At 45.2% G+C, this 14,052-nt stretch overlaps 1 protein-coding gene across 2 annotated transcripts in view; it reads left to right on the top strand.

Annotated features, from left to right (window-relative positions):
- The window catches only part of ARID5B (AT-rich interaction domain 5B), a 110,280-nt gene that overhangs the window by 29,475 nt on the left and 66,753 nt on the right, over nt 1-14,052 (top strand). For both annotated transcript variants that reach the window (XM_084524865.1, XM_084524866.1), the window contains one exon: nt 12,134-12,364. In XM_084524865.1, coding sequence (XP_084380991.1) covers nt 12,134-12,364 — 231 coding nt within the window. The remainder of the gene's footprint in view (nt 1-12,133; nt 12,365-14,052) is intronic.

The following is a 14,052-nucleotide window of genomic DNA, read 5'->3' on the forward strand; positions in this document are numbered from 1 at the left end:
TGGAGGTTAAGAACCAAAAGCTGTTTAACAGCCATTAATGGGGGTGGCAAATCGCAGTAAATAGCTGTGAGTGAGTAGTACCCAAAACTCCTACAGTTTTGTATCAGAGTATGTTTTTCATCTGTCCTTGCCCTAGATTTCGTGTCTAGCGCTCGGCAGAGACAAGGCTCTGTTTTGTCATCCTTCTGGAAGCTCCTTTCCCAGAGAGTATTTTTTCCCAGCGTTATCACCCCTCCTTGATCTTCCTTCCTCTCTCGCTCCATGTTTGAAGTGAAGATTTTGCACTTGCGTTGGTGAAAGAGGTGTTGCTGAAGGTCTGAGCACAGGTCTGGGAGCCAGGACCTGCTGAGAGCAAAGCCCGGTGACTCATTCGGTGGCCTTAAGCAAGTCAGAACATCTCGGAGGAGGTTATTTCATATGTAAAGCAGGGGAAATAATACTTATCTATCTACCTGCCTCATTGGAATGCCCTGAGGACTAATTAGCGTCCTTTAAGTGCTTTGAAATAGACAGTGCTATCTATTATTAGAGCACGCTCCAGACTGGTAGGTGGTATGTTAGGATTGTTTGCTGCTCGGGAGCCTTCCTTCCTCGCTGCTGGAGGTCGGGCCCAGGCCCATGGGGAGCGGGGCCGAAGCCGCCGTTCCCAGGCGCGTCGCAGCCCTCGGCCGGGCCCTTCCTGGGCAGACTCGCCGGAGACGTACGCTCTCGCTGAAAACTTGGAAAGAGTCTGCCTAGAGAAAGGAGTGGGAGGATACTCGCTTGTTCTCCTCGGCTCATAGGCATAACTTGTCCTGAAATCCTTTCTCACCCTGCCTCCACCTGAGGCCCTTTCAGACAATTCAGGTGGCGCGGCTCCTCCGCTCCAGGAACCGCTTCCTGCTGCCGCCTGGTTCTCAGGGGGAGCGTGGGGACGGCTGGCAGGTTCCCATCGCAGGGAGCCCGTGCTTATTCAAAGGCTGTTCCCCTTCCTTGGAGAGCAAATGCCTCTCTTTCTTCCCTCCACCGCTGCCTAACAGGCTCCCTGCAAAGTCCTCAGGAGGTAAAATCTGCTTTTGGGGGTAGGGGAGCGAACTGTGCAGGCGTGTGCCTGCTGAAGCCTGGGAGTCTCCTCGTGGCCGTAACCAGGAGGGCTGTTGGCTTCTGTTCCCTGGTGCATCTTCTCTGACCAGAAACTTCTGTACCTCTCTTACAGGTGCCGCAATAACCGAGTTCAAAGGACCCAGCCCTGTTCTCACTGAAGCCCACAAGCCTGGTCATTCTTCCAGTGAGACTAGGCCTCGGTCCAAGCTGCCTCGAGAGAAGCTTTACTTCTCTCCGTTTGCTCCTCACACGTCTCTCAGGCCATGAGTAATGTGCAATGAGACGGGAAAACCTGTGTGAAATTTTCCAAGGGAATTTTCTATGTTTTAATAACATTAATGAGATCGCTTAACACTTCTTCAGATTTTTTCAGCTTAAGGTGTTGGGATTTTGATGCCTCCCTGTTTGGGTGCTCTGACATCTCTTCAGCACCAGAAGGTGCTTCCCTTAGAAAAGGGGCTGGGAGCTCTGAGGAGCATTTGGTCCAGGGGTCGCAGCTTAGCCTTGCAGAGACCTTTGTAGCACAATGATCAGTAGGCACCATTCCTAGGCAGCTCTCAGTATGGCCTCTTTTGCCTTTGGGATCGGGACTGACCAGCCCACGAGCTCTTACCACACGCCTGTGACCGATTCCTTTTCCACTGAAATGCAGCTGTGCCACAAAAAAAGAGGTAGTGCTACAAGCCTGGTCATGCAGGCAGGCTTTGGCATTGCTCAACCTCAGCACAGTTGGTTTGTTCATCTTTTTCTACACATCATTCATTTTTTTGGTCCTCTTTGCCTAGGAGAGGGCACGTGTTAGTTCTCGTTTCCTTTACACCTTCTTCTTTTTGCTCCTCTTCAGCCTGAGTCAGCCTTGTTGGGATGCAGGTTGGGATTCAATGAGCCACCACGGGCTCACTCCTGTCCCCTGAAGGAGGGGAGCTGGAGTGGGTTTATCCTGGGGACCACATACAACCTGCGCTGGGATGAGGTAAAGGACAGTAAATTCTTGGAGAAAATACGTTTTTGTAACTGCAGTCGTTGTTTTTTTTAAGAAACAGCATCATGCTAATTCTAATTCTGTGCCACTCCTGGATTTAAGCGTCATTACACTGCGGATGATAACTCAAGTTTATCTGTAAAATTGTTTAACTGTGGTTTTTTGTTTCCCAGCTTGACTTCTTTTGCTCTTCCCGCCTTTGATTGGCTTCCAAAAAAGTTATTAACATGTTGCAAAACAAATACAAGGGGCTGCTGAAGCTTATTAAAAATGGTTTCTTTTGTTCATATCTGGCAGTTGACAAATTGTCTTGTGCTCTATCTTACCTGCTCCAGTGTGAAAGGTTACGGGAGAAAATGGCTGCAAATAAATTGCCATTGAATGTTGTCGAAGACTAAGCATACTGCTTCTCTATTAAGGACCTCTTTTAAAGCTGTCTATTCAGGCTCCCCCCTGCATGTCTCTCTAACACTTGTCTGTTATATTATGTTTGGCACAGAAGGAAACATTAAATAGAAAAGAAACGTCTGACTGTGGTGTTTCTAGACCCTATTATCCCTCTGTCAAATGTCCACATGAGAAGGGTACAATTTTTGTCCATATTGATGATGATTTCCGAAGGTTTTACTAACCGTCTTCAGTGAATTGCTAGAAACAAATGAAATTGAAAAGCATATTTTTGCAGCTTTGGAAATCTTACTTAAATCAGTGTAATGAGACGCACTCAGTAAAATGTAATTATTCTCACTTCTCCATGTGTCAAAGAAATCAGCAGTATGGTTGGGGAGCGGAGGGTTACAGTGAGCTTGTTATTTTTATACGGAGCCAGATACTGCCTGTGTGTAGTAAATGGTAAATAGTAGATAATGCAGTTTTTATGTCTACTAAATACCCGGCAAGAATTAACGGGGTTGTTACTTCATTAAGGGTTTCAAAGAGGGCATAAATGTCAGAAGCGGAGCTGAACTGCTTAAATCATCGGACCATTTCCACCCTCCGCCCCTCGTGTCACGGCTCTGGGGCCGGCAGCTTCTGCCCTTGCTATTTCGAGGAGGGCCAAGTTCCTCCGAATTTTCAGAATGATAGTGAAAGGCCCTGCGTGAAGCACGGAGATAAGGCTTTTGACTCATGCGTCTGGGGGTAATGGGAAGCGAAGGCGACGGATTCTGCCATATGGCAGCGGTGGTGCAACAGGCCCTCATGAGTCAGGCTGCGTCGCACACTTCTCTCATTTGAGTGCGAATGGTGTATGGACGAGAAAGAGGGAAGAGATGACAGGAGACCCCGTTATGCTGGTATTAAGCCCAGTAACTTAGTTTCGCTCTCAGCGGCTTCCCATTGTTTCCAGTTTTACATTCCTTAGCATTTTCCCAAGCAAGTGTGGGTCTGCCATGGTGCTCTTCACCTCGTCAGTGCAGAAGGCAAGTAACAGAGCCCAAGTTTAGAAGTGACTGGACTGCAGGTTATCTTCAGAAAAAGGGATTCAGTCTTCAGCACTGGACTGGGGAACCTGCTACTGCCTTTGCTTTGCTGTTCCAGTGGTTAATTGTCATCCCCATAAGTGCGCGCCTCTCTTGCCAGTGGCTCCAGTTGCCTCCGCCTCTGCAAGAGCAGAGTTTGCCAGTCTCCATTATGTTACCTGTGCAGTGCTACACTTCAGAAGAAAGGAGCCTAAGACACACGATCATAGGAGGAACAATAAAGATGAAGAGGAGGTGTTGTAGGAAAAGTTGCTGGAAGTGACCCCACTCACGGCAAGTCCTTAGGGAGTGCGTGGCGCCAGCCGTAGCGGCAGTGGCAGTGCTGGTGTTGGTAGCGTTACTCCCGTGCTCGTGTAAAGCAGGATCAGGCTTTACGTGTAAGTACTGAAGCGTGGTTCAGTGGTGTGTTGGATGGTGTTCAGAGACTGCTGAAAATGGTGCATTAAATAGCACTTTGAATTGCAAAGTGCTGGTTCAGTTTTGTCTATGAGAATGATAACACTTATTATCTGATTGTTCCCTGTGCAAATCTCACCTCAGGAAAAAATTAAATTATGTTTGAATTCAGCTAAAGCAAAGTATATCATTATTTCCTTTCGTTATTAAAAGGGTTTTTTACTGTTTGTTTGTTAAAACTGAAGCAGCTGCCATGTTTGAGCCTTACATGATTTAAAAGCAAATACAGAGGCAGAGCCATTTACAGTACAATTGGCTTGTTTAATGTGATTTAATTCCTCTTCTTGGCTTCGTCATATTACCAAATTATGTTTTCAGCCCCCCCCCTCCCCTTTTTAATTCTTCCTTCTTTTTGTTATCAGCAGAATTGAAGCTGCTTATCAGTAACCACGACAACCAGGATAAATACTTGTTTTAAAGCTGATGCACATTCAACCTGAATGGTCCGCCTGACCCAGAACATTCAAGAGGACAGGCAGCATGTGCTCCCTTCTATAATCAATCTCCCCCTTCCCCCTGTCTCCATCTGCTTTAGAAAGCTCCGAGGGCAGTTTACAAACCTCTCTCGGAGCGCTTTTCTGTAGCGATCCCTGGCTGGTTGGCCATGGGCTGGCCCGCTCCTGTGCCCTGAGGGATTAAATAGAAAAGGAAATCAGGGGAAGGAGAGGAGCAGGGAATGGGTTTCACAGCCTAGCCCCAAACTCAGCTGCATCCCTGGCAAGTAAGGCTGGGCAGAGCCCCGTGGAGGGGCGGGCAGTCCCAGCCAGGCAGCAGAGGATGCTCGGGGGCATGAAGGGGCGGCTGGGATCAGGTGGCAGTGGTAGCACAGACACCTCCACACAGAGCCCTCGCCCCGTCCTGGGGAGGCCTTTCGAGGCAACTCAGGAAAACTCTGACTTAGCCAGAAATCCCCACCGATGAGGATTTCTGGGCTGCTTGCTGTCTCCATTGCTCTCTAAGTTGCTTGATGTTGTGGAGTAAATCCTTTAAGCGCTCTCTGTCTCAGTTTCTCTCTCCGTGTAATGGGGATAATAATTTTTACTCATCTCCATAAAGCAGTCTGAGGGCTGTGGATGGCAGGGTTATATAAAAGCTGGAAATGGCGATTGTCAGTCACTCTTCTCTGGAGCCTGGAAGCACCTCATAAACCTGCTTCCTATGGCACAGGAGGGTCCGGGGAGCACAGAGCAGGAGCCGCAGTTACGAGGAGCTGAGTATTGAATCAGGGTATGAAAAAGGATGTCGAATGTCTGTCTGGAAACTTTTTAGGCATTAAACTTCTTTTGTCTTCTTCAAAAAGCCAACTTAGGGTTTAAATTCAGCGATGTGACGGGGTAAATATTATGGTAGGTGTGATTCTACAGACCTGCTGCGTCAGCCATCGATGACCATACTCGGTTTCATCCCCATTAAGTAGGACTAGAACAAATCCAATCCAAATCACTGACTGCAAAATGTTCGTCAACCGTGCATGTTAAGTACGCATGAGATGGTGCCGTCTTTTTTTTTTTTTAATGACTGTGTTGCTGTTGGGTGGAACAGGAGTTTCAATCTCCAGAAGATTTGTAAGCCCTCTCTTTCTTTCAGATGTTACACTAATCTGAGGAATTCTCTGAACGACTGATGCTCTCCTGGCGCCGTGACAGAAAATGGAGAGCTGGGGAAGTGGCACAAAATTCTGAGAATTAGCTCTGACTCCTCCTTACAAGGGAAGAAATATCTGATACAGGCAGAAAGGCTGCGCGTGCTGTTCTGTGTATTGGCAAAATAGCTTTTGCCTTTTGATCAGTTTAAAAGCGAAATCAGGCAGGCAAACGTCCACGTAAGAATTACGGGCAACTTGTTAACATCATCATTATCTGGTAAACATAACTGTAATCACTGTGCTCCATATCCTGCAACACGTTGCCTTTGTTCTTGATTGCATTAGCATTCAAATAGAGGGGGGTTCTCCAAGCGGGCGGGAGTAGCGTGGGTCCTGCCAACAAAGCAGTATCCCCGTTGTGTCAATAATTTTCCCAAATTGTTTTCAACCCGAAAAGCACAGATTTCCAGTCCCGTGTCGCAGGGTTAAACCGTTATTGTATTGGCATTTATCTGGGAGAGAAATATGATGCGGAGATTAATATTTTCAGATCCTGTAACTAATTGTCGTGGTTTAACCCGACCGGCAGCTAAACACCACGCAGCCGTTCGCTCACCCTCCCCCCTCCCTCTCTGGGACGGGGGAGAGAAATGGAAAGTGAAGCCCGTGAGTTGAGATAAAGACAGTTTAATAAGACAGGGAAAAAAAAAATAACAAAATAATAATAACAATAATAATAATGATGATACAATGGTGATAATACGAAAGTAATAATAGTATGTACAAACAAGTGATGCACAATGCAATTGCTCACCACCCGCTGACCGATGCCCAGCCTAACCCCGAGCAGTCCGGCCCCCTCCCCCCGGCTAGCCACCCCTATATATTGTTTAGCATGACGTCAGATGGTATGGAATACCCCTTTGGCTAGTTTGGGTCACCTGTCCTGGGTCTGTCCCCTCCCAGCTCTTACTGCACCCCCCAGCCTGCCCGTTGGCAGGACAGAGCAAAGGCTGAGATGTCCTTGGCTTAGTATAAGCACTGCTCTGCAACAATTAAAGCATCGGGGTGTTATCAGCACTCTTCTCATTCTAAGCCAAAACACAGCATTCCACCAGCTACTAGGAAGAAAATTAATTCTGTGCTAACTGAAACCAGGACACTAATTAGCCAGCCAGTGGCATTACGAGCGTGAACAGAGACGGGGGAGTGACAAGGCAGGGGGGCCTGGGAGGGCTGCGTTTGGTAAAGCGGCCCCAATCCCTGGAGGGGCATGCAGCGGGGGTGTCGTACCCATGCTGCCCAAACCCCTCGCCTGGTCGTCCTGGTGCAAAGGGGCGGTCATTTCGAGATTCCTCTGAAAGGGTTTTAGGTCATGAAGACCGAGTTTCTTCTTCCTCCTTCTGGTTACTTTTTGGTGGTTCCTCTGTCTCGGTTGCCCTTGGACTTTTTGAGGTGGTCAGGTTTTTTTAGCCAGTAGTGCCCTGAGTTGGTTCTGCCTGCGGGCAGGCTGTGCGGAGCCCCGTGGGGTGTTCTGGAGCAGGCAGGTTTGAGATGTGCCCGTCTGAGCTGCGCTCCTTGGCTTGTGGTAGGAAATGAAACGAGTCCCGGCGTGGGCACGCTCCAGGTGTGGGGAGCAGCGGGACCTGACCTCTGTGCCGGCTGCATGTTGATGGTATGGCCAACGCCGTGCACGCAGGCACTGATAAACTAATTGTGATCTGTGCATCCTCTGGGACGCCCCCTTAGTAGCTGAGCGTAATGGAAGGAGGCAGAGCGGCTCCTGCTGCAAGCGGGCGGGGAGCCCGATGGACACAGCGCTGCTGCTTCCTTCATTTTCGCTCCATATTCCAAATAACTCCCTTGCTCAATTTGCTACCCACACACCAAAGCGTTGTCCCATTTTATCTGGTTCCCCTGATACTTGCATTGCTTATCTTATGAAGATCTGTGTTAACATTTATCAAAACAAATGGCAAGCCTGGGACCTTTTAAGTAGTTTTTTTAGTTAATAAAACCAATCTTCTACTTCTGTTATGTTAAAAGTACATTATCTTTTTATTACAAACTCTCTACAGCTCTGTCTGTTTTCCTTCTTGGCAATTTCATGACTGCTCCAGTTGATTGCTGTATGGAGAATTACAAAATCATTAAGGGTGGGGTTTTACCAGCTGACTTACAGTACAAGCCATTTCTCAAAATAACCACAACAGTGCAATACTGATGTGTAATTTACGTCACAGTATGTTTTTATGAAATAGTTTGTGGCTTATTCATTTAGATTTAGAACTGAGTATCTCTTCTCTCGCTTTTTAATCAACCTTTCTTCTTTTTTTTTTTTTTTTCTTTTTTACTTTTTAATATTTTCCACTCCTAGGCTTGGCTTGCCTCCAACTTAACAGCTACAGTGAGGAAAAAAAAAAAAAAAAAGATATATATATTTTCTCTTTCGCCTGCAGTTTAACTGCAAGTGTGTTTTGCTCTTTGATGTATACATTTGTGTTAACTGCCTTGGAAGAGCTGGTAGATCGGTGGCAGAATGTATCGCACCAAGGTGGAATGGAGAATTGATGAAATCGATGCAAAAGTTTGGAATTTCAAACCATAGCAAGCGAGTGACGCTATTTAGTCTCCTGTTCTAGTACATTTCCTTTTTAAAAATGACTTTCTGTATAATGTCTTGTAATTAGAACAGGAAATCATTGAGTAACTGGAAGAAGAATAAGAGCACTTAAACTGAAAAGAAAATTACCTTCCGAGAAATTATATTCACAATTTTTTTTCCCTCTAAATTTTTTTTTTTCTTCACATTGCAGTGTTGGTAATGATAGTAACAGATGTACGTCCTCTTATCTGCATCATTGTTCTGCTTATGTTTTCTGGGAAAAAAAATAATCATTTTCAGTAACACAAAAAATGAATGGACAGAAAATGGGAAATGCCTAATTACAAAAAATATTCTGTGTCACAACAGAGTAGCAATTAAATTGAAACTTCAATATAATTATCAATAACAGGCGAGCCTGGAGCTGTGCCAAGTGCGTAAAGTTGCTGCTCAGCCTTTATGTGGTTGCTAGGAGCACAGCGAAAAGTATAAAGCTTGGAGAAAGGAATGTCTAATGTAATAAAGTAACAGAAGGTAGCATAAATCATTGTGAGAGCAGTTCATATTGACATTATTTTACTTAAATTGGGTTGAAACTAGACATTTAGTCTTACAAGAGGCACAAATTCATATTTCTTCTGAAGAAATAACTCTCTGCTTTCTGGGAAGAAGCGGAGCGTCTGCTTTTCGAGCACGAGCCGAATACATATTTGGAGTCTTTTAAGCAAAAATCTCTAAATGTTTGTTTCTGTTGGCACCCATATGCATTTGCACTAATACGATTAAAAGAACTAAAGGGCAAAATACTTGGCAGATTTTGCAGTTGAGGTAATTAGGTACAGGAAGGAACACGCATAGTTTTTCCATCAAGCTCTATAAAATCCTGGTGTGAAAGTCTTTTTAAAGAAAAAAAAAATGCTTACTGATGTTGGGAGTAGATTATGGCGGTTAGCAATAACATTGTAGTCTGATGTTTCCGAAACAAGCAAACAAAAAGCCCAGTTACATTTTTGTATTTCTCTGTTCTCTCTGTAAATAGTTCTGGCTCTAGATGGATTTGTTAGGAATTCATGCTTTTAGCAGGCTTTTCTTCTTTTGGGGCTTTTAATTGTCTTGCCTTACATATTAAAAATGGTTGTGCTGATTTGAAAAGTCAGTTCTTGCATAGATTCATTGTGTTTGGCATTTCATGCATCTCTTACTTACAAAGACAACTTGAAGAACATGTAATCCAACATAAATGCCAGGCTGTGCCAAATCCCAGCTCTCTTTACCCCTCACAAAGGAAACTGTTGGATTACATCTGTGCATATATAGGCAATGTTCGTAACGCAGGGGCGGAACCTCGCATTGTAATTACACTTACTCTGTTTTCAGCTCCGAAATATAGAAGTAAATGAAAAACTGACATCGGAGGGGGTTATTAAAACAAGTAATTATGGTATGAGCATGGGATTAGAGTAATTTCAGTGGAATCTTACAAGCAGCAGACTGTAGGTATTATCTTTTACCTTGTTCTCCCTACTGATGCTAGAATGAGATTCAGAAATACAGCGTCATGGTTTTCTAAGACCTCAGTTAAGTGTTTTGAGAAATTACATTGCTTTTCTGGATTTTAATGGAATGCGATCGATGTTCAATCTCTCCTCCTCCTAAGAGTAAACTCCTTCTGATCACATGCATCAAAAATACTCAGCAGTGTACGCTAAGCCCACCATTAAATGACGTGATAGATTTTGCTAGAAGAAAAATACTTCTTCTTCGGGCTTGCATTTTATTAGGGATTGGTCTACTTTGATTTTTCTTGTGTGGGTGTGGTTGAGGAAGAAAGTCTTTGTTCCAGGAACACTGTTTGTCTTTCACTAAGCAAATCTTCAGTTTATTCAGTCTTTATTCATTCTTAGAGGTTTCTGTTGAACCTGGAGTGAATGAGGGAAGTAAAAAATTCATCATAAAGTACTCATTGGAGTTGCACAAGCATGTGCAAGAGTGATCCTGTAAAAAATGACGTGATTTTAATTTATGCCGTGGGCTTGAGTTAAGATGTTAGTTGTCAGGGATAGGAAGTTTGTATAATTCTGCGCAGGGACTTGCAGCACATTTGTCTAGAAACTAATGGTTTACTACAAAGGCACGTGGGATGTGCATTTATATACACCCTATTTGAAAAGCTGACCACATCCTGGCATGAGAGGAGTGCTGTCAGATCAACAGATTCAGCTCAGCACTATCTGCGCGAAGGTATAAAGTAGTAATAACTGTCAGGCAGGCGTGTATGAAACTCTCAAAGGAGCTAAAGGATGGATCATGTGCTTGTTAATTCCTCGAACAGTTTTCCTGATCTGATTTTAGAGTTCCCTAATAAAGAAGAGACTGTCTTAATCCCAGGAGCAGTTCCTTCAGGCGTGCTGCTTCGCAGGCTCGTGGGATACTTGCTGAAAACAAAGCCTGGCCACAGCCTTGCTGACCAAAAGGAGCGTCGGAGCCATCACTTTTATTTTCTCAGAAAAGTAATGTAGATGCTGTTTACCAAACCGCCTTACTTTTTTACACAAGTTGTTTGATCTCCCCGCCTACCTCCGGGTGGTGGGCAAAGTTCTGAATTTTTAAAAGCGCCGGCTTTCGGGAGCTGTGCTCGTGCAAGCGGGGCTTCCCGAGTCCCTCTGCTGTGCTGAGCGCGCTGCAGGCTGCGGCGGTGACATCCTAGGCGATCTGTCTGCTTCCAGAGACTTCTGAAAATTCAGCCTTTTATGTGTCAACATTTCCATCGCCTCACACAAATCAAGATGCGCCGCGCCGTCGTATTTAGCTGGGGAGAACCGATCTGACATTTCTTTCAATATCCGAGGAGATTTTTACTTTAAGGGGAAGAAGGATGATTTCAGTATTAGTAATGGGATTAAATATTAGACCTTTTGTCTCCGACGGAAGAAATAGCTGAGTTATTCAGTAATCAGAGTAGAGCAGAAAACATAAGCTGCATACTCTCGCTTTGTCTTCATTGGCATGCAGGGAAAGGCATGTTCAGTTACCCCACCTGAGGAGATAAATGAGCATAAAAAGAAGTGCTGTTAAGTACTGGCTGCATACCTGCAAATGAATAATTTCTCATGTTTGCATCTCTGTTTTTTTGCTGTTAGGTTTCCTGCTGGTTATCATATGATGAAACTTGATTGTGATAGTTCAGAATCCGCCACCTTTATGCCTAATATCATTTAAAACTCAGGGGAATGCAAAGGAGCGAGCTCGGGATTGCTTTGCATTTGGAGCCTACCTTTCAGCAGTCTGAGCTGCTTGGCAATTCCTTTTGCTCATTGAGCTCCGTAGGTGTTTTATTGAGCCTCGACTGCCTTTGCAGTTAACGTGAGGAAAGTTATTTCCACCTGTTGGGGCAGCTTCGCATCGCTGCCCAGGTCAGATCAGCGCAGCGCCCCGGCCCGGGGCCCGCCGTGGTTGCCAGTACCAGGCACTTGAAAGGAGCATGAGCAGCTGTGCTCTCTGGGGCTTGTTTGTTATTATTTTTAAAAGGTGTTAGGTGGTATAAACATGAGTTCAGTGGGGTTGCAGAGAGACCGGAGTAAGAATGACAGAGAATATTTCTATCAAAGCAGCCGAGTTGGCAAAGTCTGGCGAGTGCTTTGATCCAGGCCATTGGGCAGCGTGTGCAGAGTGGTGCTCCCTCACTCGAGCAGGCAGAGTCCTGGTGGGTAAGCATGGCAGAACTGGACAGAAAGTCAGAGAAGAAGCTGTTTCAATAAACTTATTCTAAAATTTCTATTTTTAACCTTTTTTTTTTTAAAAAAAATCACCATGCTATGAAATACAGGTCTTGAGAAAAGAACGCATTAATGGGCCATGGGTTTTCTGAGCTCCTTGAGTAACAGTCTTGTTTGGTATTTTTCTAATGTAGTTTTTTTTTTTTTTCCCTTTTTGTCTTGCAGGTGAAGATGATGAAGATTCAAACCTTCTAATTCTCAGCTACCCACAGTACTGTCGATATCGTTCCATGCTAAAGCGCATTCAGGACAAGCCTTCCTCCATACTAACAGATGAGTTTGTTCTAGCCCTGGGTGGCATTGCAGTAACAAGCAAGAACCCCCAAATCTTCTACTGTCGGGATACATTTGATCATCCAACTCTTATAGAAAATGAAAGCATATGTGATGAGTTTGGTAAGTCACTTTACATCTATTTCCTTCTTCTCAGAAGTAAAGACGTTTTTCTTCTTAAGTGTCCACTGATTTCCAAGGGGAAGATGTCATTCCTTTAAAGTGAACCGATGCTATTTATGTTTGAAATGTTAAGTACTAAATGTGCTCTTTCCTCTGAGACTGAAGGCTTCTAACTAACTGCTAGTGATCTTGGTATTGCAACTCGAGTTTATCACAATCAAAGATAATGTTACAAGGGTAGAGCACAGTTACTGGGTGTAAGTGAAAGGATCCATTGTCTGGATTTGAAATGTATCTTCCTTAACCATTAGCCTGTAGCCTATGTCTCTGCAGAAACTTTACAACGTGTTGTTTTTTCCAAGTCATTGTTGGTGCAGTATGCTAACAAATGCAAAACAGGAGAGGCTCCCTGCGTGTCCCACTGCTGCTGCACAGCGCTCATCAACCGCGCGTATGCTCCCAGGGCCCTGCGCAAATGTCAGCTCTAGATTGTGTGTTCCTGGCCTTCCTGGAAGACGGGCTTTTTCAGCAGGGGTTTTGCCAGTGCTAGGAGCTTGATTTTCCGAGTGCAGAGGCACTTCTGGGAGGTGACCTCTTAATTCAAAGGGTGCAGAGAATAGTCTGCCGCTCCAGAGGAGTACGCAGCCCCGCACAGCTGGGAGAGAGGGCTGCAAGATGTGCCTCCGATAGCTGCCAGGTGATTTAACACTTCTGGTTTGTTTTGCTTTGTTAAGTCAACCCAAGTGCAGGGGGTGTGCTGCAGAGCGCATATTCTGCACACACACAGGGCAGCTCCAGTAATGGGCTGGTGTGATTTCTTCGGCAGCGTAGCTGTGCTGTAAGAACCAAGTGTTATTACCAGTACCACCAGATGGATGAGCGCTGCAGCTAATGGTAGCAGTCTGCGTGCATAGCAGTGGGCTGTGCCTCTGCTCTGTGAGATCCGTGCATCTCCACAAGGAGCTCTTGGGGGCTTCCAGAGAGACAATTCTGGTTTACGCATTTAGCATACAACAAGATGAGTGAGAGGGGAGGGACTCAACAATGCCTGTGATGGGGATAATCTCCCCCATTTTCCTGACCTTAGCAAGTTGGCTGCGAATTTGTGCCCAGTCCGGGCCTTTGGTGTGTGTGCCAGGGAGAAACACCAGCCCAACGGGGGGAGCTGAGGCATCTTCTGGGGAGGGTGGGACTGCTCTTCTGCTGCACCATGCACTGATCAGCCTCCAGCAGGCGGGAGATCTGCCCTCCTGCAGTGTTGGTGCAGGAGCACGTTGCTGCTGTTAATAGCTTTAATTTCGTGGTGTCAAGCTTTTGCAGAAATGGGCCCAAACTGTCAAGTCCACTTACACAAAGCATTACAGGCTTTGAATGAACTATGAATAAAAGCGTTGGTTCCTCGTAGGAGTGGGTTTGGTGGAAAAAAATGAATGAAATGTCCTGGAAGTTTGGTCCAATAACACAATAGTATCGTGTTGATTTTTATTTACTCTGAGCTTCACCACAGAATATAAAGTTCAGTTTTAATTGACTATCCTTCTCATATAGGAAAGGTTATTTTAGGCTTGAAGGCGTTTGATGAGCGTGCCATCTGTTTTCCGCAGAGTATTTTATTCAGGGTCATTCCTTGATTACAGGTTTGTTGAAATAGTTGGATCCATAATGTAAGTGTATCATGGAATATTAGT

This window comes from Aythya ferina (genome assembly GCF_964211825.1).
Source record: "Aythya ferina genome assembly, chromosome: 7".
Lineage (NCBI taxonomy): Eukaryota > Metazoa > Chordata > Aves > Anseriformes > Anatidae > Aythya > Aythya ferina.